Source organism: Drosophila navojoa, chromosome 2 (assembly GCF_054131105.1).
Source record: "Drosophila navojoa isolate 15081-1374.11 chromosome 2, UAZ_NAV_1.0, whole genome shotgun sequence".
Taxonomy (NCBI): domain Eukaryota; kingdom Metazoa; phylum Arthropoda; class Insecta; order Diptera; family Drosophilidae; genus Drosophila; species Drosophila navojoa.
Genome location: NC_142890.1, coordinates 11,424,203 through 11,449,921, shown reverse-complemented (window position 1 = coordinate 11,449,921; position 25,719 = coordinate 11,424,203). Strand labels below are relative to the sequence as shown.

The 25,719-nt window shown below is 38.5% G+C and overlaps 3 protein-coding genes and 1 long non-coding RNA gene across 4 annotated transcripts in view; 2 read left to right on the top strand and 2 right to left on the bottom strand.

Moving 5' to 3' along the window:
- The first annotated feature begins 1,308 nt into the window (after nucleotides 1-1,308).
- LOC149092136 (uncharacterized) lies at nucleotides 1,309-23,952 on the top strand. The gene is made up of 3 exons (XM_089260334.1): nucleotides 1,309-2,976; nucleotides 3,690-4,659; nucleotides 22,585-23,952. The coding sequence occupies exons 2-3, from the start codon at nucleotides 3,958-3,960 to the stop codon at nucleotides 22,693-22,695; spliced, it is 813 nt and encodes a 270-aa protein (XP_089116460.1). The 5' UTR covers nucleotides 1,309-2,976; nucleotides 3,690-3,957; the 3' UTR covers nucleotides 22,696-23,952.
- Nucleotides 12,138-14,324, bottom strand: LOC149092137 (uncharacterized). The gene is made up of 2 exons (XR_016196847.1): nucleotides 13,508-14,324; nucleotides 12,138-13,367 (listed from the first exon to the last, which is right to left on the bottom strand). It is a non-coding gene; the product is annotated as an uncharacterized LOC149092137 (long non-coding RNA).
- On the bottom strand, nucleotides 20,018-21,150 carry fig (fos intronic gene). The gene has a single exon (XM_089260307.1). The coding sequence runs from the start codon at nucleotides 21,072-21,074 to the stop codon at nucleotides 20,136-20,138; it is 939 nt and encodes a 312-aa protein (XP_089116433.1). The 5' UTR covers nucleotides 21,075-21,150; the 3' UTR covers nucleotides 20,018-20,135.
- Nucleotides 23,840-25,719, top strand: part of kay (transcription factor kayak) — a 16,002-nt gene continuing 14,122 nt past the window's right edge. The window contains exon 1 of the mRNA XM_018111391.3: nucleotides 23,840-24,401. Within this exon, the coding sequence (XP_017966880.1) occupies nucleotides 24,324-24,401 (78 nt within the window). The 5' untranslated portion in view covers nucleotides 23,840-24,323. The remainder of the gene's footprint in view (nucleotides 24,402-25,719) is intronic.

The following is a 25,719-nucleotide window of genomic DNA, read 5'->3' as shown; positions in this document are numbered from 1 at the left end:
ATTATGTACATTATTTGTGAACCGCGACCGCTCCCTTTGCCAAAAAAAAAAAAAAAAAAACAAACAAAAACAAAAAAGAACAACAAGCGAGAACAGCGAAAACGATTTGTTGTCGTCGCCGCTCCCTTCTCGCAGTTCCATTAATAAAGCGAAATGCTGCATCCGTCTTTGTTGCTATTGTTGTTGTTGCTTTGCTTTGCACGCATTATAAAAATGTCATTAACATGTCAACGGGTTGCAAAGTTCGAAATGTGCTTTTTTGTTGGGAGCGAATTTGATATACTCTAAAATGTAAAGCGATAAATATTATGGCGATTATGCCAGATAAACATGTGTAGCGTATGCCTGTATGTGTCTATGTGTGTGTATTTGCCTTAGTATAAAGAGACAATGAAGCGAATTCCCACAAGTATTTCCGATTCATAGGATCAGTTGTGTGTTGCTTATGCAAAAGTCCATCAACAACAGCGAGCCATATTTAAAGGCCAGTCAAAAATTTTAAGCAAAAACAACCAAAAAACCGAGCAGCGGAGGCGTCAGCAGCGACGCGACGCAACGAAGTCAATGATCGGCTCGCTGCCGCCGCCGCCGCCGCCACCGTCGCCGTTGATGTTGCTCTTGCTCTTGCTCTTTCTGTCGCTGCCAATGCTGTTGTTGCTGTCATAATTAAACGCGACAAATACAAATACAATTTGAAGAAAAGAAAAAAAGAGCCGCCGCCGTCGCCGACGACGTCGCCAGGCCAGCGCCAGCCGTAAACACAACAACAATAAGAGGCAGAACAATAAATTCTTCAATTAACATTTCGAGCCAGGTAAAAAGCATGAGCGCGAGAGAGAGAGAAATAGATAGAGAGAGCGACAGCGAGTGAGAGAGGGTGGCATGGCGAAAATTTCTGCGCGCGCGCGTGCGTATGTATTTGTGTGTTTATATGTGTTTATGTAAGAGAGCAGGCATTCAAATAGAGAGAATGCGAGAGTGAGACGCGTGTGTGGGACTGTGTGAGTGCGAGTGTGCCAGGATCATTTGCATTTGAGGCGGCGCAAGGTGTCGCTAAAACTGATTATAATGCATTTACACACACACAAGACCAAATGTGCATGTGTGTGTGCACAACAAGAACAAAGTTGATCTTGTTGTTGCTCAAAAAGTGGGCACGTCGCGCATATTTTAGCATGTTATTGTTGTGCTTGCATAGATTACCGTAACGGCAGAAAAAAAAACTGATATAAATTTCAGCTCTTTGCAGGGAGCTGGCACTTGTTGTTGATGCCGACGCCGACACCGAGCTGACGTCGTTGCTGCTGTTCTACATATTGTTTTTGTAGTTGGAGCTACAGCCGCGTGCCTGCCGGTGTTAGTCATAGAGAACGCCGGCGTCGACGTCAGCGTAAGCGTTAGCGTCTGCCTCTGCGTCGAACGGCATGCAGGCAAAGCAGCCAAGAAGACGACAACGAGCTGTGAGTGATCTATGAACCAGCAAAGCGAACGGAACGGAACGATATTCCACGGTGAGCAGCAGCGGTCAGCAGTAGCGGAAAGTAACTGCTAAAGCTAAGGGTCTTCCCCCACCCACCCAATTGGTCAATTCGCACAACGCACGAGCCTATTTTCAAATTGGCGCCACGAAAGGTGTTTGCAATGTTTCGCTGGACATTGACGCGAACGACCACCAAACGCGATTAGTCACAATATCAACAACAACAACAACTTGGTTATTGTTGGTGTTGCTGTTGGTATTTTTTGAGCTGTGCATTTTTTGACAATTTCTCGCTCGCGTTTTTAGCCTGGCGGCGCAGTTTAAGCCCAGAACCCGGCCAGAGCAGAGCAGAGCCCAAAAGGCGGCCGTAAACGAAACGAGGCAAATTGAAACGATCGCAAGCCGAAACGCAAAAACCGAAGCGAAGCGAAGCAAACGAACGATCGTCGCCGTCTTCCACACATTCGCTGTCTGTGTCCGTGTCTCGTTCGCTGTGTAAGCAAATGTGTGCGTTGGTGATGTGTTTGTGTATGTGTGTGAGTGTTGCTTTGCCTGCTGAGCGCAGGTTTATCAAAATTCGATTTTCATTTTGTGCTTTAATACAATTTGTGCCTTGCTGCCGTGTGGAAGTGGCAGGAGATGCCGACGCAAAGCAAATAAATAAATGAAAAGAGGTAATATCGAAGTTAGAAAAGAAGCGAATAGAAAACACAGAAACACAGCGAAACGAGTGCAAGACATGCGGGCAAATAAAAATACAAATAAAATCAAGCAAAAGTGGAAACTTATTAAAAATAATAAACAAACTGCGTCTGCGTTCGGACTTCCAGCCTGAACGCCTGTTGTGTCTGTGCCTGTGTATGTGTGCTTTGTGCTTGCGTGTGTGTGTGTGTGTGTATGCTTGTATGTTTATAGCAAAGAATCACGTAATTTAATCCGTGCGCGCAGCGGAGGAGTCGTAAAAAGCAAATGAAAACACAAGCGTAGCAATTGAACAGCTTATGTTATCCACCCCACTCGGTGCCCCTGCAACCATCTGCCCCTCCCCCCCTCCACCCCCTTGCTCAACATTTGTTGCAGTTGCAGTTGCTTCGCCTGTCGCTTGTTTGTTTGGTGTTTGTTTACGCGCCGTTTACCGCTACTCGTTTATGTAACCGTTACCATTTGCCCGACACGTGTGCGCCTCCACAGCGGCCAGGCAGCAGGCACCGAGCCGACGCGGGGCCAAGGCGGCAAGGCGTGGCCAGGCGCATATGCAAATTAATAAGCAAAAACAAAAGAGTGAAAAAAACCATAAAAAAAAATGAAAGAAACACGCAAGATTAAACAAAATAAAATCAACGGGATGAATAAAAATTCATTTACATATTGCGCGCACAACTAAAAAGTTCAGATACTCGCATTGACACACACATACACACGCATTGCATATGCGCATATGTGTATGCATATATTTGTATAAAGTGTAGTGTAATAATAAGCGAGTCAAGTGAAAAGTTGAGTCATCGCAACTTTTTTTTATAATAAATATATATCTACAAATAATATAAGAATATACATATATCTACACATCAAAATACATAAAATGTATACGAAAATATGTTCTTAATTGTGTAATTGCACATTATGCAAATAATTATCATAAATTGTTAACCAGAAAAATTATAAGTGCAAAGAAAATCGAAACTAAATAATAAATAAACAAAAAACTTAAAAAATAAAAAATAAAGGAGTAAGAAATAAAGAAATAAAATGTTTAAAAGAGAAGCTACAAATAAAATATAATAAACAAAAATTATTAAACAACTTTATTAAATATGACACATATAAACAGAAATAATATAAAGCAGTCACAGTGAAAGCTCATTAAGATAAATACGAAGTTTATGAGAATTTGGTATATTTAAAAATGATGTTTAATTAAATTATTTAAAAAATATAATATATTGTAAATACCATTGTATAAGTGCAATTGTTAAATATTTATAAAGTTTTAAAACAAAATTTGTAACATTAATTAATGAATTCACATTAAAACCCGTGAAGATTAATAGATGAATTTAAATAAAAATAATTTATTTATTGATTTATATGCATAAATTTATCAATTAAATGACAGCCTTTATTTGAATGTATATTTTTGGTCATTCTATCTTAGACATAAGTTTCACTGTGCTCAACTAAAACTTATAAAACACTATCTTTTCAGCAAAGACATACTCATTGAAAAGGCCATTTACCATATTAAATAGAACAAATACCCAAAAACTTACCAAATATTGCATAGAATAAAACTTATATAAATAAATAAGAAACAAAAATAATCGAAATGGAATATGAGCAAATGAATAAATAAATGAATAACTAAGCCAAAAAAAAGAAGAATAAAAATACAAAACAAAAATCAAAACAGCTGAGAGTGAGAAAGAGACAGAGAAAATCTTGTGATAAACGTTGATAATTTTGTTGCATTGTTGATGATTGCCTTACAAGCCAACAAAATGCAACACAACGGCAGCAGTGGCAACGGCAGCAGCAACAGTAATCTGCAGCAGCAGCTACAACAACAACAACAAAGGTTGCAGTTTAGTAATATGACCGATAATTGGGCTGTTTGGGCCAACAACAATAATAACAGCAACAGCATCAACAACAATGTTGCCACGCAGCTGCAGATACAACAACGCGCTGCCTTGTTGATAGCGAATAGCAACAACAAACAACAGCTACAGCAGCAACAGCGTCTCAACAATAACAACAACAACAATATGACAACAACAGTCAATTATAATCAGCACTGGATGCAGCAGCAGCAGCAGCAACAGCAACAGCAGCCGCAACAGCAGCAACAATACATGCAACAAACTTACATCAACTACACGCAACAACAACAACAACAACAGCTAGCGCCAGCAACAACAGCGCCTGTCAGCAGCTGCTACTATGCCACGCTGCAGCAGCAACAACATCAGCAATCGCAGCAGCAGCAGCAGCAACAACAATTTCTGGCGCCCGCGCAACGACACATGCAACAAACGCAACAACAGGCGCTGGCACAGGACGCACAACAGATGCTGCGCGCGCAGTTTGCAGCCGCAGCAACAGTGGGCGGCGTGGGAGGCGGCGGACGCTTGGAGCAGCAGCAGCAGCAGCAGACCCAACAACAGCAACAATGCCATGTAAGTAAATATTATGATGCATTAAAAACAAAAATTTATTTATTAAAAAAAAAAAATTCAAATCTTAAATTTAAATAATTTAAAAAAATAAGTCGAGGGCAGGAATCGAACCTAGGGTAGCGCTGTTTAGCAGGCGTGTGTCTATCCTGTGAGCCAAGCTCTGCATAAGACTTGATGTGGGAGTGAGACAAAAAACACTCAAGATTCCAATTTGCTAGAACAAATGGCAAATTGACTAATTAGAATTTTTGTTTAATTCTCTTGATTTATTGGGTGCCCGATTGAAATTTTAACCTTAGCGTTAATTAGAAGCTAAAATGCTTCTAATTTTTCAACTATAATTAATTACAAATCATAGCTAATTACGTTTTGACAGCAACACTTAGTGCAGGGCTTACATACACTTAAATTATAGCATGCTATCTCACTCTATATGCGATGACTTTTTTCCGCCTTGCTTTTGCTTTTCATTTTTGCGGTTTTGTGGGTGGAGTCACTTCAAGCAGTAGGCGGAGTCTATGTTTCTTTGTGTGTGTGTGTGTGTGTATCGCGTACATCTTGACATTCAAATTGCGTCTTATTGTTAGTTGAATTACAGCTGAAAATGCGCTTAGCAAAATGGCGAACGGGGCGTATGCGCAACGCACATTACGCATACGGCGCATGGCCAACTGAATGAAATGGGAAATGCGCACAAAAACAAAAATAAGCAACGAAAGAAATGATGTGTATATATTTTTAATGTCGATTTGCGCGCAAATATTTGCTACCACATATATTTCACTGCGGCGTGGGAATGCCGCACCCCAAGCACAAAATTCGATTTTTTTTGTCGCTTTTTTTTTTTTTAAATAAGTTAAATTTGTTTCAACTCGCAAAGTGAAGCTAAATGTGAAAGGGGGGAACGAGAACAGCGAACAAAGTTGGCGCATGTGTGTTTAAATTAAGCCAGCAGACAGCTATAAAAATAATAAATACAGAAAGCGAAATGAAGTATATATATATTTGTATGTAATTAAATATGTATGTTATATTTATGCATACATTGTATTATATTGAGTAGTGTAACAGTCTCTTTGTTCAGTTATAATAATCATTTGATAATTTACTTTTGTAGCTACTGAAAGCCCACCTCAGTTTATAAGGCTTTAGCTCATATGATAGTTAAAGAGCTTAATCCTTAAAGATATGTTGATTTTCATTTTAAAGAGACTTGCATATTGTATATTAACAATTTGTCATGTAGGAAGTGAAACTGTTAAACTCGAAGATTGGGGCTTTTGTCTTACTTAACAAATATTTATTCTAGATTCCATCAGCGGCTATCTTTATTGCTCGCTCAGAGCTGTATCCACACATATACATAGCTCATATATACACATATGGTCAAATTAATAGGTGCAAAATTTTTTTTTTTTAATGGTGATAACGTCTGTATTTTTTCATGTATCTTAAAAACTCAACTTATATTCAAAAAATAGACATATCTTAGAATAATAAAGCAAAATAAAAAGTTTAAAAAATAATAACGTTTGACATAATTTTGGCATGCTTCACAAAATACTCCAAATTTTGCTGTTTATAGCTCATGTTGAATACGAATAGATGCAAGGTCTTTGTCACCATGTCAGCCATTTCAAAAACTGGCTTTCGTTTCGGCTTTCGGTTAGTTCCATAGCTCCCTTATCACCGAGTTGAAGCACCAAAAGCAACAACAACAACAAGTTTGAGATAAGATGACAATTGTAAAGTCACGAAGCTGGCCAGCTTGGCCGTGCCAACTGCCACGCCCTGTTGAACTGGCCTGCCCTGGCATGCCCAGGAAGTTGCAAACTGTTCAAAATACGCTCGAAAAACAACAAAATCAAGCAAAGAAAAAAAAAGCATAACGGAAATGCCAAAACACAAGCCACTAGAGAGACATGCCCATATTTGACCAAGTGTTCCTTATCAACCGAAGGCGAACGTGGCCGCTGTTAAGTAATTAACATTAACAGCGCATAGCATAAGCAGCACTGTTAATAAACAGTTAAGGGCAGAGGAAGTTAGAGACTGAACGAATTTTCAGGAAGGAATTTGTCAATTCGATAAATCATTCCTTAAAACAATTTTGTGTAAAAATGAGGAATCAAAAGTCATAAAAACACAAAATTAAACTCCATTCCCAATCGCAATCACAATCAAAACATATACATACGTCCATTTGAGTGTTTTGTAAAGCTTGACCTTAACAATTTGACCTTCAAGAAATGCTTTTAAAATGCAATCAACTTAAATCTGGCTAATTATTTTTAAAAGGCAATCTTAAAGAAAGTTTAATAGGCAGAAAGCCAGCGATTAACTAATTCATAATCAATATTAACTAATCGTTTCGATTATATTCGATCTGTCACGGTGATTATTTTATTAGAACGAAATAGTTTTTTTTTTAACTCTAATTAAATTATTTTTAAACTGATTGATCTTGATTCAGATTAGAATTATTTAAGTTGTATATCTAGGAACTTTTTATTTCAATTCTGTAATATGATCCAATAACCCATTACTCACTTATGAGTCATAAGAATGTAAATAGTACAGCTGGCTGGATCTGGAAACACTATTTTTAGTTGGATAAGATCGGTTCGAGCTAGAATTTTCATATGCTCATGTATTAGACATTAATGTTTGTATTTTCTTTTTTTACCGAAAGTTTCCTGAGTTTTGCTCTAAGGTATATATGAGCTATAAAGTCTTTTAGTTCTGGTTTGATTATTGCAGAGAAAATACCATTATTTGGTTACATCTAACTCTAACTTCTTTATGTGCTCCGATATTATCGAACTGTCGTCTCTTTTCGGTAATATAGTTTTAGTACATCGCTTTGTTATATAGTTGCTTGCTTGTCTTATTTACATATTAAAGCAGAGTTAACAGTATGTTATGCAGACTGTTACAATTTAAAACCTACGACTAAACATATGTATTTCTTTTTTGGTTTCCCCAAAACTTTGAACTTTGCAACATCTGATTCGTATCCGCTGTTATCTGCTTTGTGCCAGACTGTTAATGTTATTGTTACAGTTGTGCCTTGCATGTTAATGTTATAGATTTTTGTGAGCAGTTAAACGCCGGCTGCAGCTGGTCCTTGAACTTTGCTTTGCTTTGTTGCCATTGTTGTGGTTGTTGTTGCTGTTGTTGTTGCAGTTGTTTTTAGTGGTTTTATTGTCGATGTTGTTGTTGTTGTTAATTATTACAAAAACAATTAAGCGCTCGAAATGAACAACTTTAAATTGCAGTCGTTTAACTGTTGTTGTTGTTGTTGTTGTTGTTGCTGCTGCTGCTGCTGATATTATTTTTCGTATGCTTTATTTTTAATGAGCGTCACATTTGAGTATTATTTCGTATACCCATTAAAAGTGAACAAGCTAAGATTAAGACAAGGTATGACGCGGTATGCAGCTAAGAATACTTAGGAACTTGATGCTATATCAAGTGTAATCTTTATAGTCTGATTTCTTATTTTCTATACAATTTGAATATTTATAATTAATAACTTTTTATTTGTACCCAAAATCAACAAAATATTATCTCTTAGCTGAGATTTTAAAAAACTATTGCGTCTCTGTTTTAGATATTTTTGAGTCTGAATCGGATGTAATTATTTGATAAGTTTCTATGTTTTTTCTAAAAGAATTCATCGAGGTATATACATATATATACTCATATATCACATTATATCACATCTAAACTTGATCATTTCCAGGGTAGCTGCCCGCTCGTAATGCTCGCCCAGCAGCTGTCTCGTTATGTTTAGCCCAGTGCAGTCGATTCTACAACAAAGCCATTAAATTCGTTAATCATTTATTGCGTCGCAGTGTGCTGCAGCCACGCCCACTTTTAGCTAGTGCAACGCCCATTAGCAAAAAAAAAAAAAAAAAGAAAGAGAAATAGAAATAGAAGAAAATCAGCTGTTTTTGTGTCTTAGCCTCAAGGTCTGGTCTTAAAGCATTCGAATCTGATAATTTGTTTTAATTTATAATTTCGATTCAAATGCTGTTGAACGTCTGCGAAAGTCCAAAGCAAATTATGTCCCTGAAACAGATTTGGGCTTTTATTTTTACACTAATCAGCAAAACTATTGAATTTGGCTTAAAATAGATGCCAGCTTTGACAATTGCATTTAACAAAAGTTGTTTTCTCCCGCAGAGGATGACTAAGTGCCGTCGATTGGAACGGAAATAGCGCATTAGTCAGCCCTTTTAAGAGATATACATATATTATAACTGTTAGATCGTCTTGTTCTAGACGACCTTAAGTTAACACATGTATGTATATGTGTAGCATAGTTTTAGGTTGGCCAGACTGGGATGTTGTTGTTGAAGTTACGGTCCGGAAATACCGTTGTTTCGCTGTTCCGATGTTCGTCAACAGAATTCCACGAAGTTCTATAGAAATTCCAAGTAATTCTCTATGTCGAAAGCAATAGCCAATAATAATATGGAACCGATGTCACATATGACGTAGGCGACGACAATGGAAATGACGAGAATCGCCACGATCGTGACGATCGTCGAATAAGCAATTAAACAAGACAGTAAGAAGAAGACCCTATCTCGCGTCAGATACTAAAAATTGAGTTCATAAAATGCGCTAGATAGGTAGTTAGATAGATAGTACAGAAAAGTGAGAGGTAACTGCTTTCATAACAGCTTAAACAGCGATTATGTAAAAAGGTCGAATAAATATTATTATATTATGCATGGATACTTACGGCCCTTTTTATATTCCACAGTAGATATATAGATAGTATAGAAAAGTAAGCGGTACTTGCTGTCATAATAGTTGAGAGGAGCCTAAATTATAGATTACAGGGCTTAGGTTATATACATAGAGATTATAGACAGGGTATATATAAATATATATGTATCTATATTCTAGGCTTTTTAATGCTGTTTTACAAATGGGAATCATAAAAGTTATTATCATAGAAAAATTAACTAAATATTATCATATTTTGCTTTATTTGTAAAAAGCATTAAAAATATATAATAAAATAAATAAAATATATAATAATAAATAATAAATAAATAATAATTAATAATAAATAATAAATAATAAATAATAAATAATAAATAATAATAAATAATAAATAATAAATAATAAATAATAAATAATAAATAATAAATAATAAATAATAAATAATAAATAATAAATAATAAATAAAAAATAATAAATAATAAATAACAAATAATATACAATTCACATTTTCACTTTGCTCGCTATCAGTAAAAGTGAAATTTTCATTATATCTACGTGTTATTTATAGCTCAAAACTAAAAAAGCTGTTTGGACAAAAAAGAATTGTATTTAATAGACATTTACTTATTTTTAGACTACATTCTAAATTTTACAAACACTTTTATAGAGAGGGTATATGTTAGTCGTGCATACTCTCAACTAGATTAACAATTTCGCCATACAGTTACAAAAGTCGTAAACCTTCTGGAAGATTTTCAAGCAACTCGAACACACACACGTACACACACACATTATTCACACACACACACACTACTCACACTCTTACAAATTTAAATATTCTGTTTTCTTGCTATGAAACGCATATCTGAATTTATTTGTTTAGCTGCAAATTGGTTTTATGGGTGCAGTTCCTGTTTAGGCTGAGGATCAACTGAATGCGAACATTTGCGTTTGGGTCAATCGATTGCACCGTGCACCGACTTCCTCCACTTGTCACCTTGCCGCCGTACCGTACCGTGCCGTGCGTTGCCTTCTTCCTTCCGTCTGTTCCACTGTCTGCTTATCTAATTGAGTCAGACAATTGGAAGTGCCGCGACGCCAGCCACTGTGGACGGCACGCAGACGGACAGCATTGCAGGCGAGGCGAGGCGAGTCGAGTCGAGTCGTCTTATCGCGGCGTCCTGGTGTGCGCCGGCTTAATGGCTGGGCAAGATTTAGACGCCACTCGGCTACCTGGCTACCTGGCTAATGGGCAGGTCTGGCCAAACCTAATAGGCGCATTTAGCACGCGTCCAAAATGTATCTGAAAGACACATTCAAAGCTCTAGCTTATTTGTGCTGCTTTGGGCCATTCAATATGCATAAAAGTATGGCAAAGGCAACTGAACGACGAGGGTAGTCTGAAAAATTATGGCTTATCAGATTTTGCTGTGCATTCTTGGGAGTCCTCACTGTGCTCTCAAGCGGGCGCAACAAACGGCTTTCAATAGGCGTCGATTGGCAAAGGGGGGCTGAGGAACCTGTCGCTACGCGAATACCAAGCAGGGGGCCTACAGCGAAGCCAATTTGTATACACACAGGTATTCAATGTGCGTGTGCGTGTTTGTGTGCGTGTGTGTGTGTTTGTGTGCTTGTAGAAACCCCGATGAGTCATCACCGCTGCGTAGGCTGCCACATTGGCATACATAACACGAGTTGAACATGTGCACAGCAGAGCGAGCGAGCGGGCGAGAGTGCCAGTTGACAAAGGTGTGAGTGAGAGAGCGAACGAACGAGAGCGATGTCGCTAAAATCAAAACAAAGTAAAACGCGGCCAACAACAGGCGAGCGGCCAAGTAGAAAATGTCAACAAACGAGCTGCGCGCCAAATTCTCTAGATTGAGTGCAAACCAAATAGTCGCTCGATTGTTCACAAAAGTTGAGTGGGACAGCGAGAGAGCGACATAGAGACGGAGAGCTACGCTCAAAATCTATTGCATGCGATAAAAATTCGTGTTATTCAGTTTGACTGCTGTTGTTTCTGTTAATGTGTATGTGTTGAGAGAGCGAGAGAGAGCGAGAGAAACAGAGCAAAAGAGCGGAGCGCCCGAGCAATCTTCTTGCTATCTGCTTTGTGCCATCATTCTGACAGTCATTGCTTGCTCTGCTTGCATGCAGTCATTCGTCAGGGCTGATTATCACTGTGAGCCGGAACTTTCATGAACAGTTCCAGTCGAAAATAAACTAGGAACCAATATTGTGAAAAAAAAATTATATATAATTTGTTAAACTGATTCATTTTTATTTTGTATGATGAATACAGTAAATCCGCAATAATTAAATTTCATTTACATATAAACTTAATCTGTAAACAGTTTAATAATATCAACAGTGTTATTTTCATAGCTTACATTTAACAAATTTTTGTTTTTAAATGTAGTAAATATCTTTTTCATATCCCAATTATTTAGCTATACATTTTTCATCACATTTTTATTAAGTTAAACCAAATCGTAATTAAATAAATATGTCAGCATTAGCCATATTAGAGTAGGCTGGTAATCTGCAGCTGGTTCCATTTGCCGACCAGCATGCAGCCCTGGTATATCAGCAGTCTTTAATTTCCAGCATAAGCCGGCGCATGTATGCGTGCGTATCTGTGAGTTAATTGTGTGCATGTGTGTGTGTCTGGCAATGGCCAAAACGTCACGCGAACGTACGGATGACGACGGCGGGCTGGTTGGGAGCTACTAGCTCAGTTATTTTTCGCTTTTTGTTAAGGCAACGCGACTGCAACGGCCACGGAAAGCCACGCGGCTACGTCCCCCAGTCACTGTCTTTGTCTATCCGTGTAGTTAATTCCCCCCTCTCATACTCGTCGTCTCTATCTCTCTCACTCTATCTCTTTCACACACGCGCTAAGCTACGGCTATCACAACAACAATTCGCCGCGTAACAAGCAGACAAACGTTTTTATTGTATGCTCGTTTCAGTTGAATTTGTTGCTTATGTTTATAAGTGCGTTCGTATGCATGCGTTGTTGTTGTTCTGCTTTTCACAAGTGCGCTCGTGAACGCAGAAGAAGAAATATCATTTTCGTCCCAGGTATTTGTTTTTATCCAGAGTAAAAGTAATTGCCTGCGCGTGTATGTTGTCTGTGTGTGAGTTTGTGGCTCTTATCGTCCATTTGTGACAACGTCGAACGTCATAAAAGTTGGTGTTGAATTGCGACATATTCAACAGCCGAGGCGAGCGTTTTGAAACTTTAAATTCGCCGTACGAAGTTCAAAGCGAAATAACGGCTACAGCCGAGTGGTGGGTGCGGGGCGTTGCCAGTTAATCTAGAAAATTCTGCGCTACCCGTTAACAATTTGTTTTAACACAAACAGAGGGCAGACAGGCTGGCAACAACAGCAACAGCTACAGCCAGCAACAACAACAAGTGTGACAGCAGCAACAATTTGACAGCTGGAAAAGTAAACCGCAGGCAGAAAGAGATACAAAATAAAACAGTGACAGAGCGTGAGCGCAGAGAGCGCAAGTTAAAGAGAGCCAAACAGTATATCGCCCGCACATGTAAATTTGTGCATTGTGTACGAAATTCGAAATAACAAAGCGAAACAGTGCTAACAACAACAATAGCGACAATGAAAGTTAAAGTCGAACGCACAACAAAAACACAACCAGCAGCGGCAGCGGCAGCAGCAGCAGCAGCAGCAGCAGCAACGAAAACAACAACTACGACTGCAACAACAACAACGAGGACATTAACAAAAGCTGTCGAGGAGGCGGAAGATGAGGTGACAACGGCGCAAGAATTGGACTTTTTGCCCGATATGGCAACAACGATATCGACAACGACAGCAACAATAACCACGACGGCAACAACTCCGCGCAATCTTATCGTAAGTTCTAACCTCCTCACCCTACCAGCGTTGCTCCATCTATGCATTCCTCTTTTATTTATGAGTTTCGTTGGGTTGTTTAGGCTGTTGCATAGAACGCAATAAGTTACCCCATTGTGCAAAAATAAAAAAAATCTCTCAAATTAACAGTCAACAAAACAACAACTCGTTGAGAATGTTATTTTTTTTTTTTGCAGTCAAAAAACTTGTTTAAAAAAACTTACCTTGTTTTATTTTTTACGCTTATTCGCCGAATTGTATTGTGCGCAATTTTATTGTATCTTTCCAGTGTTGCTGTTGTTGTTGTATTCGTATTTATTTTGTCGACATCTTTGGAATTTCAATTCACACTTTTGTTGTTGTTTCGCATTTGCCTTGCTCTCGCTGCCGTTGTCGCTCTCGCTCACGGTCTTGCTGTTTCTCACGCACACAGCCACACTTACACGCTCTCACAGATACGGACATGCGCTCGCACACGTACGCGCACTTTATCGCATGCGATTTGTATACACTATTCTTTTTTCATATGCTTCTCACTCGAATTCGCCTCACACACTCAATTGCACTCGCCGCAATTTCGTACTCACTTATTTCGCCATGCGGCTTTTCAAGGCTGGTCGCACATTTGATTCTGTTTTGCCATTTTAGCATTTTCGTTTTTCTTCTCGTGGCGTTTTTTTTTTTTCGTTTTCTTTTTATTTTTCTATGCAAAGCTTTGTGTGGGCGTTGTTGCTATTGCTGCCTACACCGCATGCAGCACGTGCGATTCACGATGATTTTAGTTGTCTTTTCTTCTCTTATACTCGCACTTTGCGGTTAGTTGGGCTTTTCTTCCACTAAGGTCAAGGCTGATTATCTAGCGCGTGGCTGACCCACAGATGAGTTAGTCATGGGGCTGCCCAGACATCAAAATTCGATGCAGCGTAAAACAGTACAAATTATGCTTATCACGCAGAGAGGCCAACGGAAGCTAAGAAAATGTCTAATCACTTGTGTTGCTCAACAGTGAAAAATATTACGATAGAGTGTATTGTAAAACCAGTGTTGTACAATCATTTTAGGTGATTATGCTTAAGAAAATTTAGCCAACTCCGGCAACATTGATTTAGTATGTATATAAAAACTGAAGTTGTCGGACATAGTTTTGTGGAGTTTTTCAACACTACCTTTTAGATTTCAGCAATAACTGTTAATAAGAAATAAAAGAAAGTCTTATTCTATACTAGTATAATGTTAATCAGACAGATTTTAAAGCACATACAAGTGTGAAGCTTTATCAAGATTTAAATGTTATTTAAAATTACATTTCTTTTGAGATGAAACATGTTTTCGAAAGTTAATTTCATAGCTAAATTTGATACGTTAAATCGCTTTGATTGCAATAAAATTTGATGTTTTCATCGAATCGCTTTCAAGCTGCCTGACCTCTCTTATTGTTAAGATATGTACATACATACATACATACATACATATATAATACAGACTTATATTTCGCAACAAAATTAAATACAATGCCAAGGTCGAATGTTGCACAGCTGCTGCTGCTGCTGCTGCTGCTGGTTAGCCTAAGCTCTGCCTCGCCGCCTTCCGATTGGAATTGCAATTCCAATTGGAATGTCAAACGGCTCACGCGTTTTGTTGTGGCTGCTTTTAGAACAGCGCGAACAGCCAATTGCGAATTGTTAATTGTGAATTGACGATTGTGAATGTATGGATTCGCTATGCCAATGGGCCGTAAAAGGCGCGTTGCACTTGAAACACACACAAAATGCCAATTTCAGTGGCTTTTGTGTTGACGTCGTTGTTGTTGCTGTTGCTGCTGCTGCTGCTGCATAAAATATGCGTCAGTTGTTGTGTATGCATAAATACATAAATATTCATGCATTAAGAGGCAGTGCATTAAAAGTCGCGTCCCCACAGGTGATAAACCTTTTTACGACTCGCACTTTAGCTTCTTTTTTTGTTTTGTATATACCCTGTAGATATAGGGGTAAGCCTTGGGTATGTTGAAGTGTAACATAAGGTTGGATTGGACTGAAGTGGAGATTAGCCTATATATGTACAGGATATCGATATTTATCGATTGCACTTGTAAAGTAAATAACTTATTGAGCCAGATAAATACGTACATATGTAGTTTCATAACAAACCAGATTAAAATCTTTAATTAGATATCAATGTCTTTACATACGATATTATACTAAAAAAAGGTTCATTGAGATTGAGAATAAATATATGGGACTTATAGTATTTCTGTAGTTACAGCGTATCTCTCAGTTGTGTAAAAGCATACACTATTTGTATATTCAAAGCGAACTCAAAATGAAAACGAAATTCGACCAGATGCAGATACAAATGCCACACACAGATGCAGATACAGATACAGAAACTGATGCAGATACATTTGATTGGGCTGCCACGCCTACTGAAATTGGGAATTTAATGCGCGCATCAACTAAAAATAAATAAAAAACGGAAAAAATAAAAATAAAATTAGCTGCCAACTGCAACGACGCGATCATTTATTAAACAACAATAAATATATAATAACAATTAAGCATTAATTGTTGTTATTGTTGTTGTAGTTCTTCGTCTTCAACGGCGTTTTGTGACTTTTATGGTTGTATTAACTTTGGCGTGCTAAGTTTATGACCGTCCAATGTCCTCGGCCGACGTACATAAGTGTGTCCACAAAAAATATATATGTATATACATATATGTATATAAACTTATCTGACTTTTTTTCTTTGCCGCTTGCTTCCAAATAATTTCATTGCATTTCGTAATTCCTGGCAGTCTATCTGGTATTTGTGTTCGACAAGTCCAATACAGTTCGAAAGACAACCAACCTGATAGATTGATTGGTTATCTTATAGATACGTATACGTAAATATATATATTTTTACTTTTTGGAATGGAAAAATTTAAAATGCCTTAATATTTATTTATAAATATATTTATTTAATAGTTAAACTGGTATAAAAATAAATATAATTAACAAAAAAATATACACTTTATGCCTAATAAATTTGCCTGATAATTTCGTTAGAAATCGCTCTAAGGTGTCGAAAGTAAAAAAAAAAACAACAACAACAACAAATAAACAAATCATAAATATTCGCTTGATAATTTTTCGCATAGGAAATATCATCAAATGTTGAAATTAAAGCGAGTCTGATAATGAACCCATAGTTAAATAGGGGAACCCCGCAATCGCAATTGCTGGAGCTGTGACAACTGTACTTTGCGTAGAATATGTTTTTTTATCGCTTCTGTGCGATACGAACTCTACGCCCGTCGTGACGTCAATCGGCTTAAACTATCTAACGTCTAAAGCTCACTGCGAGTCTTTGCGTCTTCATGAAAATAAAAAATAAATAAAAATACGTTGAAGTCGCACCCGTAGATAAGCCGGTTTTTTTTGTTTGTGTTTCTTTTTTTCCTGAAAGAGCGAGACGCGATCGCATTGAGCACCTAATTTGGTAGTAAATTTAGCTGGCTGACGTCACAAAGCGAACCGAGCAGCGTAGACTGAGGCGAGCTCATAAACCGAGTGAGACAGCTAGACAGAGGGAAAGGGAGAGGGAGAGGGAGATGCATGTGTAAAGTCTAACATTTTACGTAGCGTATACGCAGCGTTAATATTAGTATCTGTAATAGTCTGCATACGTGACTAATTGGAGCGTATGGAAACTGTAAAGGCAAACCAAGTTCATGATTATATAAGGTATATATGTTTGCCTATATACATACATATATATACATATATATTCATAAATATATAGTGTTTCTGGCTGATGCACTTATACGACTTGGGCATTGTAACACTAGATACTTCGAGCAACATCTAGATTATTATAGTTTTAATATCATAGAAATGTGTCTTATTTATTTATTCAAAAATAATCCATCGATTTTTGGATAATTGGAATGTAGTATATAGCATATGATCCCAAGGAATCTTTTGTTAAAATAGGTATACCAATTGACGAAAGAAAAAGAGTATATAGATTCGGAGCAGCATTTTTTACTTGCTTACTTGAGCCAAGGTCAAGGTGTTTTTCATAGTTTGGTTTATATAGGTCTAAAATTTGAGCACTGAGTTATTGCAGAATTTTCTTGATATTTATAGTCTGATCGAATTTATTTGTTTCTTACATTTCGCATGCATATCCATCTTTTACAGAGTATTTGCTAGTCGAGCCGCGTCAGTGTTGCTTTCGGTTCACTCTGAAAAAGCTAAATACTGTATTTGAGGCGGCGAAAAGCAAATTATGTCATGTTATATTTTGAACTAACGTTTTTGGGAAAGCCGTGGGAAATTGAAGGCAAATGTCAAATGTTGCGTGTTTTCACTTTCGATTTGCCGCGACAATAACAAAACTTGGCCGGAGGCGTTGCTCTATTTTGTTACTGTTGTTGCTGGGGGGCGGATGGGCGGTGAAATTCCGAGAAGGCAATTAGGAACTTGGCTTAGTTTGTTGAACTTCAGTCAAAGGTTGAGCCTTGAGCGTGTGAGGGTGGGGGTGTTGGCTGTGAGGTACTGTTAGCTGACGAACTGTAATTGAGTTATATGCGGCTAGGTATATGGTAGCCAATTGAAGCGGAAATCGCAAAGCGGGGCGAATTGAGGGCAGCGGCACATCTGGCCACGCTGCACTTTTGCAGAAGCAGTGAAAGATTTACACGCATCGCTGGCAACGCCAGGCGAACGTTGTTGTTGTTGCTGTTGGCGTGGCTCGTGTGGGGATTATTTTGTGACGCGTCATGGCGCCGAATTCCAAGAAAGAGGCGCAGCATTCCGCGCTGCCAGCAGCCAACCACTTCGAGAAGTGCGAAAAATGCCGGCGCACAGAGATAAGTTAAAGGAAATCACAAAAAAATAAACGAGAGCTAAATATATTCAAATATATTAGTTTAGTGGGAACAACTAAAAGCTACCCTGTTCGAATATTCATTCATTCATTTATTCATGTACAGGCCGATAGCTACAAATATTTCTACTGCTCTGCTAACAGTGCCATCACTACACAGTTAACAGTGTCAAGCCTAGCTTTAACAGTCCTGTTGTTGAAAAAAAAACTGGGGTAAGAAGCTGTCTCACTCTAGCACATGTATTCAAAGGGACAGATTAAGCTCGCGCAAAAACTAATGCATGAGATAGCTGGATGGTGAAATTCATTTAATATACAGAAAGCGAGTGTGGCAGACCACACATGAATTTTATGGTTTTCAATAAATTGAATTATAGGTATACATTTATATGTATATGCATGTATATATATAAATTAAAAATATCTATGTACAAATTTGCATTATTCAGGGGAAGAAATAACTGATTTGAGTGCAGTCTGTACTGCATATTAACATCAACATGTCAAGTTTACAAAAATACTCTGTTTTGCACCCAGTTAAGTACAGGGTATACATAGATACATACATACATATATAAAAGAGTTGCCACCATCGCTAACCAATGCTGTGATGCCCCACCGAATGGTGCATGACGTGGACCATTTGGCGATGCGGCTGCTCCTTGGACTTCACGCACGTTGTTGTTGTTGCTCTTATTGTTTTACTTTATGTTTGTCTTCTTCTTGCTTTTGCTTGAAATATGCTGGGGATTTCCAACGGTTTTCACTCCTTTGCACTTGCAGCACGTTCGCTATCAGCTCAATTCGTCCCGCTCAAACGCTCTCTTGGCACTTTGGGCTCAATCTTGCGCGCGCTCTCTCTCTCTCTCTTTCTTCCTCTCTCTTTGAGTGCTTTTTAAGTTGTGCGAAACGTGTTTTGAGTTCAAGTTTTAGCGCTTACGGCAATATTTGCTCCTACGCCAGCTGTGCCTATTGTAGGGGAGAGAGGAAGGGCGGGCAGGCCGCTGCTAACTTGGCTTAAATAAGCGCATGAATTCTGGCTAAATTGCGTATGAGTCATCGCCGAGCGTAGTGGCGTGTCGTGGCGTAGTTGTAGCCACATTCGATTCATTCATTTCATGCTTTGCTTCTTGTTGGTTTTTTTTTTTTCTTTCTCTTAGCCGTATGAATGAAATTTAGCGCTGTTATCGCAGCTACTTAAAGTTGACTTTGTTTTTCTTCTTCTTGTTGCTGTTGCTGGTGCCGTCATTGTTATAACTGTTTATAGGCATTCAAATATTTGCAGTGGCAATGAAAGCAATGCCTCAACACATAACTAGTTATATATGAATGCACATATGTATATCTATATACATATTTGTATGTGGATGTATGTGTAATAGTTCATAAACTGCATGACATATTAGAGGCAGAGATCTCACTTAAGGTAAATATTGTTTAGAAATAGTACAGATGTTAACATTTACATGTTACAGTAGCAAATGTCAAATCCTTAGTATTTGAAATGCGTTCATCTTCATGTGGCCTGGGCTAACTCTGGATCTATGAGTGCGGGAGCTTTGAAAGTTTGTATGCGAGCTCCTACATGCATGAGATATAGATTAGAAGTATCAGATAGCATTGTTAATTAGATATAAGCAGTTTAAGTTAGAGATATTTCTAATACACATCTAGCACAAGAATGGTTTCCTTTAAACTCAGTACCTACATATATAAACACTCTGGTTGATATTTTGAGGCTCCACTCGGTTTTCTTATATGCTAAAGATCAGCTCCACGTATGCCAATCACTCTCATATGAAAAACTATTTAACAGAAAGCGAAAAGAAGAAGACACATTCTATTAGGTTACCCAAAGAGTTTATTTTTGTAAGATCTTTAAAATTTCATTTGTCATTACGTATTTCTTAAAAGGGTAAGACTGCTAAAATGACATACTAGAATTTATCCGTGGGGTCAAACTTGTTCTGTAGGTGCGTCAATCCTTATCGGGCACATCGACGCTGGCTAGGATGACCGTTATGTCATCGGGCTTACCTCCAACGCCGTAGTTCATATTGTTTGCCTTGGCCTTGAGCGCGAACGGTGACTGGAAGGTATTGCTAAGGGATAAGGTTTTGGCCATGTCCACCAATCGATTGACAGCGTGCTGCAGATGCTCCATTCGCGTCTCGCCGTGCAGCGGTTGCAGGTGACGAATCAACATGCTCTCGGGCACATTGTCGAAGAGGCCATCCGTGGCCAGCAGAACCAGGTCGCCCTGCTGCACATTTATGTGCGAGGTCACCGCCTGCTGGGGTGAGTCGCATAGAATGCAATCCATGCCCGGGTCCGGTGCCACAGTCAGCTGATACGGCGTGTTGAAGCCGTGCAGCTGCTCATCGGAACGATGGAGCACCTTTCCGTTGCGCAGCACCAAGAAGCCGCTGTCGCCCAGATTGGCCGAGTGCAGGGTGCAGTCACGTCGATGCAGCGTCACCAGGCAGGCGGTGCTGCTGCCGCAGACCTTGTCCGACATCTTCTTCATTTGATCGAAACTATCGATGAGCAGCTGGCGCGGATCGGAGCCATCGTACTGCGGCTGCTCTGCGAACTCACAGCAATTCGTCATCAGCTCCTGGGCAAAGAGGCCCGAATCGATGCCCAGCCGACGCCAGCCGCCCACACCGTCTGCCACGCCCATTGTTTCAGCCTTCGGCGTGCTGCTCACAAACCAGCTATCCTCTCCATACCGATGATCCTCTAACATGTGCAAATGATCATCCGCGAGCTGATCCTTAGAGCTGCCCTGTATGGCCTTTATCAGTCGGGGCAGACCCTTTGTCGTACTGGTAGAGCTAAGCAGTCGATACTGAACATAAGCATAATTCACTACCTGAGAGGTGCGATTGGAGAGGTTACGCACCGTAAAGAACATTCTTGAATTTGGGTTAAAAATTTGATTACAATTTTCCGATTTATCAAAACAAAAATTTTAAAGTGTGCTCCGCAAATATATAATTTAGATTCTATGAAGTTAACTGTCAAAAATAACAGATTGAAAGTATTGCAACGTGGCTAAAATTAAAAAGCCTTGACATCCTGAAGTTCTAGAACAGAGATCGAGATCATATATCTAATTATATATTCCATTTATATTGAGTCCATAATTAACCTGAATTATGAGTCAAACTAGCAAGTGGACTATATACCATAGAGCCACCCGCTTTCGTAGCAATCAATTCAATATTTAGTTTTTATGATCTTTGCACATAGACAGCTTCGTCTTTATCAACAGGTTGTTATCATACATAATCGCCAGTTCATTTAGCTAGCTTTCCCCTGTTTCTGCTGAATAATTCACTCATTCAACAGCGCTGTCTTCCCGGTAATACCTTTGTTAGCGTTCTGTAATCTTATCGGCTAGTTGTACAGGGCCTACGACACAGAGTCAATACCTTTGCCACCTCTTTGTATAAATCATCACCGGAAGTGGGCAGCGGATCCAATGCGTTTCGCTTATCGCAATTGGCCTATCAAGCAGGTAAAAAAAGTAAACAAATGCTTCATGCTGCAAATTATTTATAAACTCCTGATGTAAACTGTTCCAGAAATCACGCGTAACTTATCAATTCCAAATTCACGTATATATAGAAATTGTATATTAGATATGGATCGACAGATTCGCCGGAATTCCGTGGTTATTCATATCTTCAATGTATAATTGGGCACTTGAGCCCAAAGTTCCTGTTTCGAAGTAAGGCCACATACATATGCATTCATCCCTAAATTATTTCACATATCAGACGATTACATACTCTATTTGTATGTATGTACATACTATACGCAGTTGCTAGTTTGGTATTCGTTTTTCATTTACATTCTTATCGAAAGTAAGGGCATTGTGGCGATGACGTTAGACGCTCGACTTAACTGTAAATTCCTGGAACCGACGACAGCGTTCGTCCAAGTTGGTTTTTTTTTATTATAAATATAACATATATGAAATATATGTACATATATGCATATAAATGGGGGCAACACACGGAGCTCCCAACGGGCGCGGGACCCTCATGTACGACTGCGGTACAGTTGCCACCGCGTAGTATAACAGATTGCCCTGGACATGTCTATTTTCGTTGCAGATTTCGACCCTTAGGTCATACAGCTGCGGGTACATTGCGATAAAAAGAATTAACTATACACATGCAGATATATGTATATATATAGACTTATATACTTCCAATAAATCAAGTCGTAGAATTTATACGCAAACCCCAACTAACCGCATTTATTCCAGTTTAATGTGTAATATTTTCGATCGATATACATATATACATGTTTTTCTTACTGCCGACTCATCAGTTTCTTTCCATATGTTTATAATATCTGTTTATATGTATATGCTCATTATTGTAACCCTATTTCCTTTCCATTTATCTTTGCAGGTAAGTAAATCCAAGGGTTACTGCAAATCAATTACTGCAAATACTTCGTGTCACATGGCCCAGTTCCAGCTCCGATTACAGTCGCCATCGCTAAGTCCCTCTGCCCCCTGATATCTAACTCTTCCCTTTGTTGTAAGTGCCTTTGATACTCTCAGTGTAAACAAGGTCAGTGCGGACTTTTCTATATCCCGCGTACAAATTGATGAGGGGTATGCATGGGTGTTATACATTCTGTTACATTAGCGTCTGTTATACAGCTAAAACTGTTCAAGCTGTTGCTCATGAAGTCGTAAAGTCGTTATACAGCTTTAACGTGAGCTGCTCGGTGCCTTATTCAAAAGTGTCATACTGTCAAAGCTGTCATAAATGGATCACTACAGCGTTCGTGCTGACTACAGGGTATTCATTTAGTCTAACATTATCTTGAAACTGTATGTTGCGCTAGGGTTTCCTTTGTGCATAGCATATTACAAATAGAACGTGTACAGTCGCATGCCCCATCAATATTTGTGTGAATGCTGACATATCGCAGATAAAGTGGCAGCTAGAGTAAACAAACACCTGCTTGCCTGCCACACACCTGTAGCCACTGGGGTAGATACTCGGAAAGCGAAATAAAACAGCCAAATCGCAGCGAATCGAACGACCCATTTTTGGAAGCGCAGCGGCTGATAAGGCCAAGTCGAGAGACCAACTATGGCGGCCTACAAAGGCTGGCCATTGTAATTATATACGTATGTATGTGCGTGTGTGTGTGTGTGTGGGTGAGGAAGGTACATTACCTAGGTCTTTAAATATAGTTGCTTATGTCATAATCAAATTGTCTGGCGATAAGATAAAGAAGCTGCTCAGCGAAACGTCGCCTAGAAAATTTTGGGGCGTGGGCACGTGAGCCCAACAAAATGCAAGACAAAACGGCGAAACGCCAGTCTGGGCTAAACCCAAGAGCAAAAAAAAAAAGCAACACACACACACGCAAAAGCACACTCATGCATGGTATATGCATGCACACATAAACAAAAGCTGCGAACGTTAAGCTCTCGCTCAGGAAATGCCGAACATCTCGAACGAACGAACAACTTTCAACTCACTCAAACGTTGAATTCGCTCTCGCCGCACTGTCGCTCTCAACCACTCTGAGCGAGAGAGAGAGAGAGAGAGAGAGCAAGTGCGCTGTGGAATGCGATAAGCGCTCAAAAGTCGTTGGCGCTGGGCAGCTCGCATATAAAAGTCGTCAGCGCAACGATGACGCATTTAGTCGAAACCCGTTGGCCGTGTGAGACGCTTCAGCAAGTGTAAAGCTGAGTTAGAAGAAAAAAAACTGTTAAACTGTTAAAAGCTAAATGCGAACAATTTTGTAAAGCAACAGCAAGAATATACAAACGAAAAATACTGTTGAGCATATTTTGTAAATAAAACGCGGCATGTGCGAGCGAGCGCGCGAATAATTCTCGGAAAAGCTGACAGCAAAATTAATTTGCAAAAAAAAAAGAGGAAACAAAAAAGAAAAGGCAAAAACAGCTACAGATACATTTAAAGTGCGCGTTGAGTCTAAATAAAAAAAAAGAAGAAAATAAATAAAAATACTACAACAATAACAAATCAACAGAAGACCGAATTTCGTCAGAAATTTGCATTTGTCATCGGCACAGACGACGGCGTCGCCTGTTGCGCCTATTAAAGGCAATCTCTAGCCAAACGATATCATAGCGAATATAGAGCAACAATATACGGCAAACATGACTCTGGACAGTTACAATATCTTCGGCGATGAATATCATCTCTTTAATATGCCGTTATCGCCATTGCCCAAATCGGTAAGCAAAATATGCAAATAGTTATAGAAAAAAAATACAAAACAGTTGTTTCGCTTATCAGGCAAGTATAGGGGTAACTGAAATTTCCAGAAGCCTGAGTCCAGTTGTCGATTTGCAGTTTTGAAAACATTTATATAAATACTGTACATGTATATACATACATATGTATATACTATATAATGTTTATATATATGTATATGCATGCATATCTCTATCGCCGCATGCATTGCGCCTTATCGTTCTTGGAAATTTCGTCGTCGTATACCCTTTGATTTTTACATGACTTTTTTTACTCGTTTTTTCTTTTATTTTGCGCCCCCATTATTATATCGTATTTGATGTGATTTTGCTGTTTTGCAATTGAATTTGTTTGCTTAATGATTAGACGCCTTATCAGCACAGCGATTTATGTTCCACGTTATACATATATATATTTTTTGTATTTTTGTTTTCCTGCGATAATATTAATAATATAATTATTGTGTGTGGCAAGTGCACAAATAGTTCAAATAGTTTGTAGGCGGAACCCACCTAAAATCCATTTGCTGATAACTTGAAAATATTTCGAATATTTGTACAGTTATGAAAGACCTTGTTTCTTGAGGTTTACTCTATACGAAAGGAAGGTCGAATATGCGTTTCTTTTTGTTTCACCTATCGAAAATTTAAAAAAAAATTGTAATACTTTGATATATCAAATTTGATTGATGTTTGCTTTTTTCATAGATAGCGAACGAATCGAGCTATATACGTAAATATATTGCAGATAGAGTTATATAAATAACTGGCTGTGTTTTTGGTGTATTTTAGATAGTTTTTGGATTTATAGAACTTGTTAAATTTTTCAGGAAATTTAAGAAAAGCTAACTGTACTATTAAAAACAAAGTTATTCACTTTGTATAACAGCTAAAGCTTCAATTATTTCTCTAGATGTATAACACTTTTGAAATGTAAAAAAGTGTTTATATGATGGGGATTTTCTTACTTCTAAATATTCTTCTAGACTTTGCGGCTTTAATATTTTATTTTATTATACTTTGAGCGTGGATTTGCACATATGTATGTATATATCATATGCAATGGTTTTATGTTACATGGAAATCTATTTGGCTGCTCACCCGCTTCAATTTTGCACCCCTTTAAAAATAAATCACGTTGCCAACTCATGAGCGGCTACAAAAACAAGTTGTCCGTTAATATATGTTTACTTTTTGCAGTTTTTGTATTTTTTTTTTTCGTTTTTCGTCTTTTTTGCATTTATTTTTTGCATATTACGTCCATTGCATTTCACAGTCCAGTGATCGGGCGGCTGACTAT

Bases quoted from the DNA above. Each gene is read 5' to 3' on its own strand.
- LOC149092136 (XM_089260334.1), top strand. From the start codon at position 3,958: ATGATTGCCTTACAAGCCAACAAAATGCAACACAACGGCAGCAGTGGC. The intron at 4,660-22,584 runs GTAAGTAAATAT...TTATCTTTGCAG, and splicing joins AACAACAGCAACAATGCCAT to GTAAGTAAATCCAAGGGTTA.
- fig (XM_089260307.1), bottom strand. From the start codon at position 21,074: ATGTTCTTTACGGTGCGTAACCTCTCCAATCGCACCTCTCAGGTAGTG.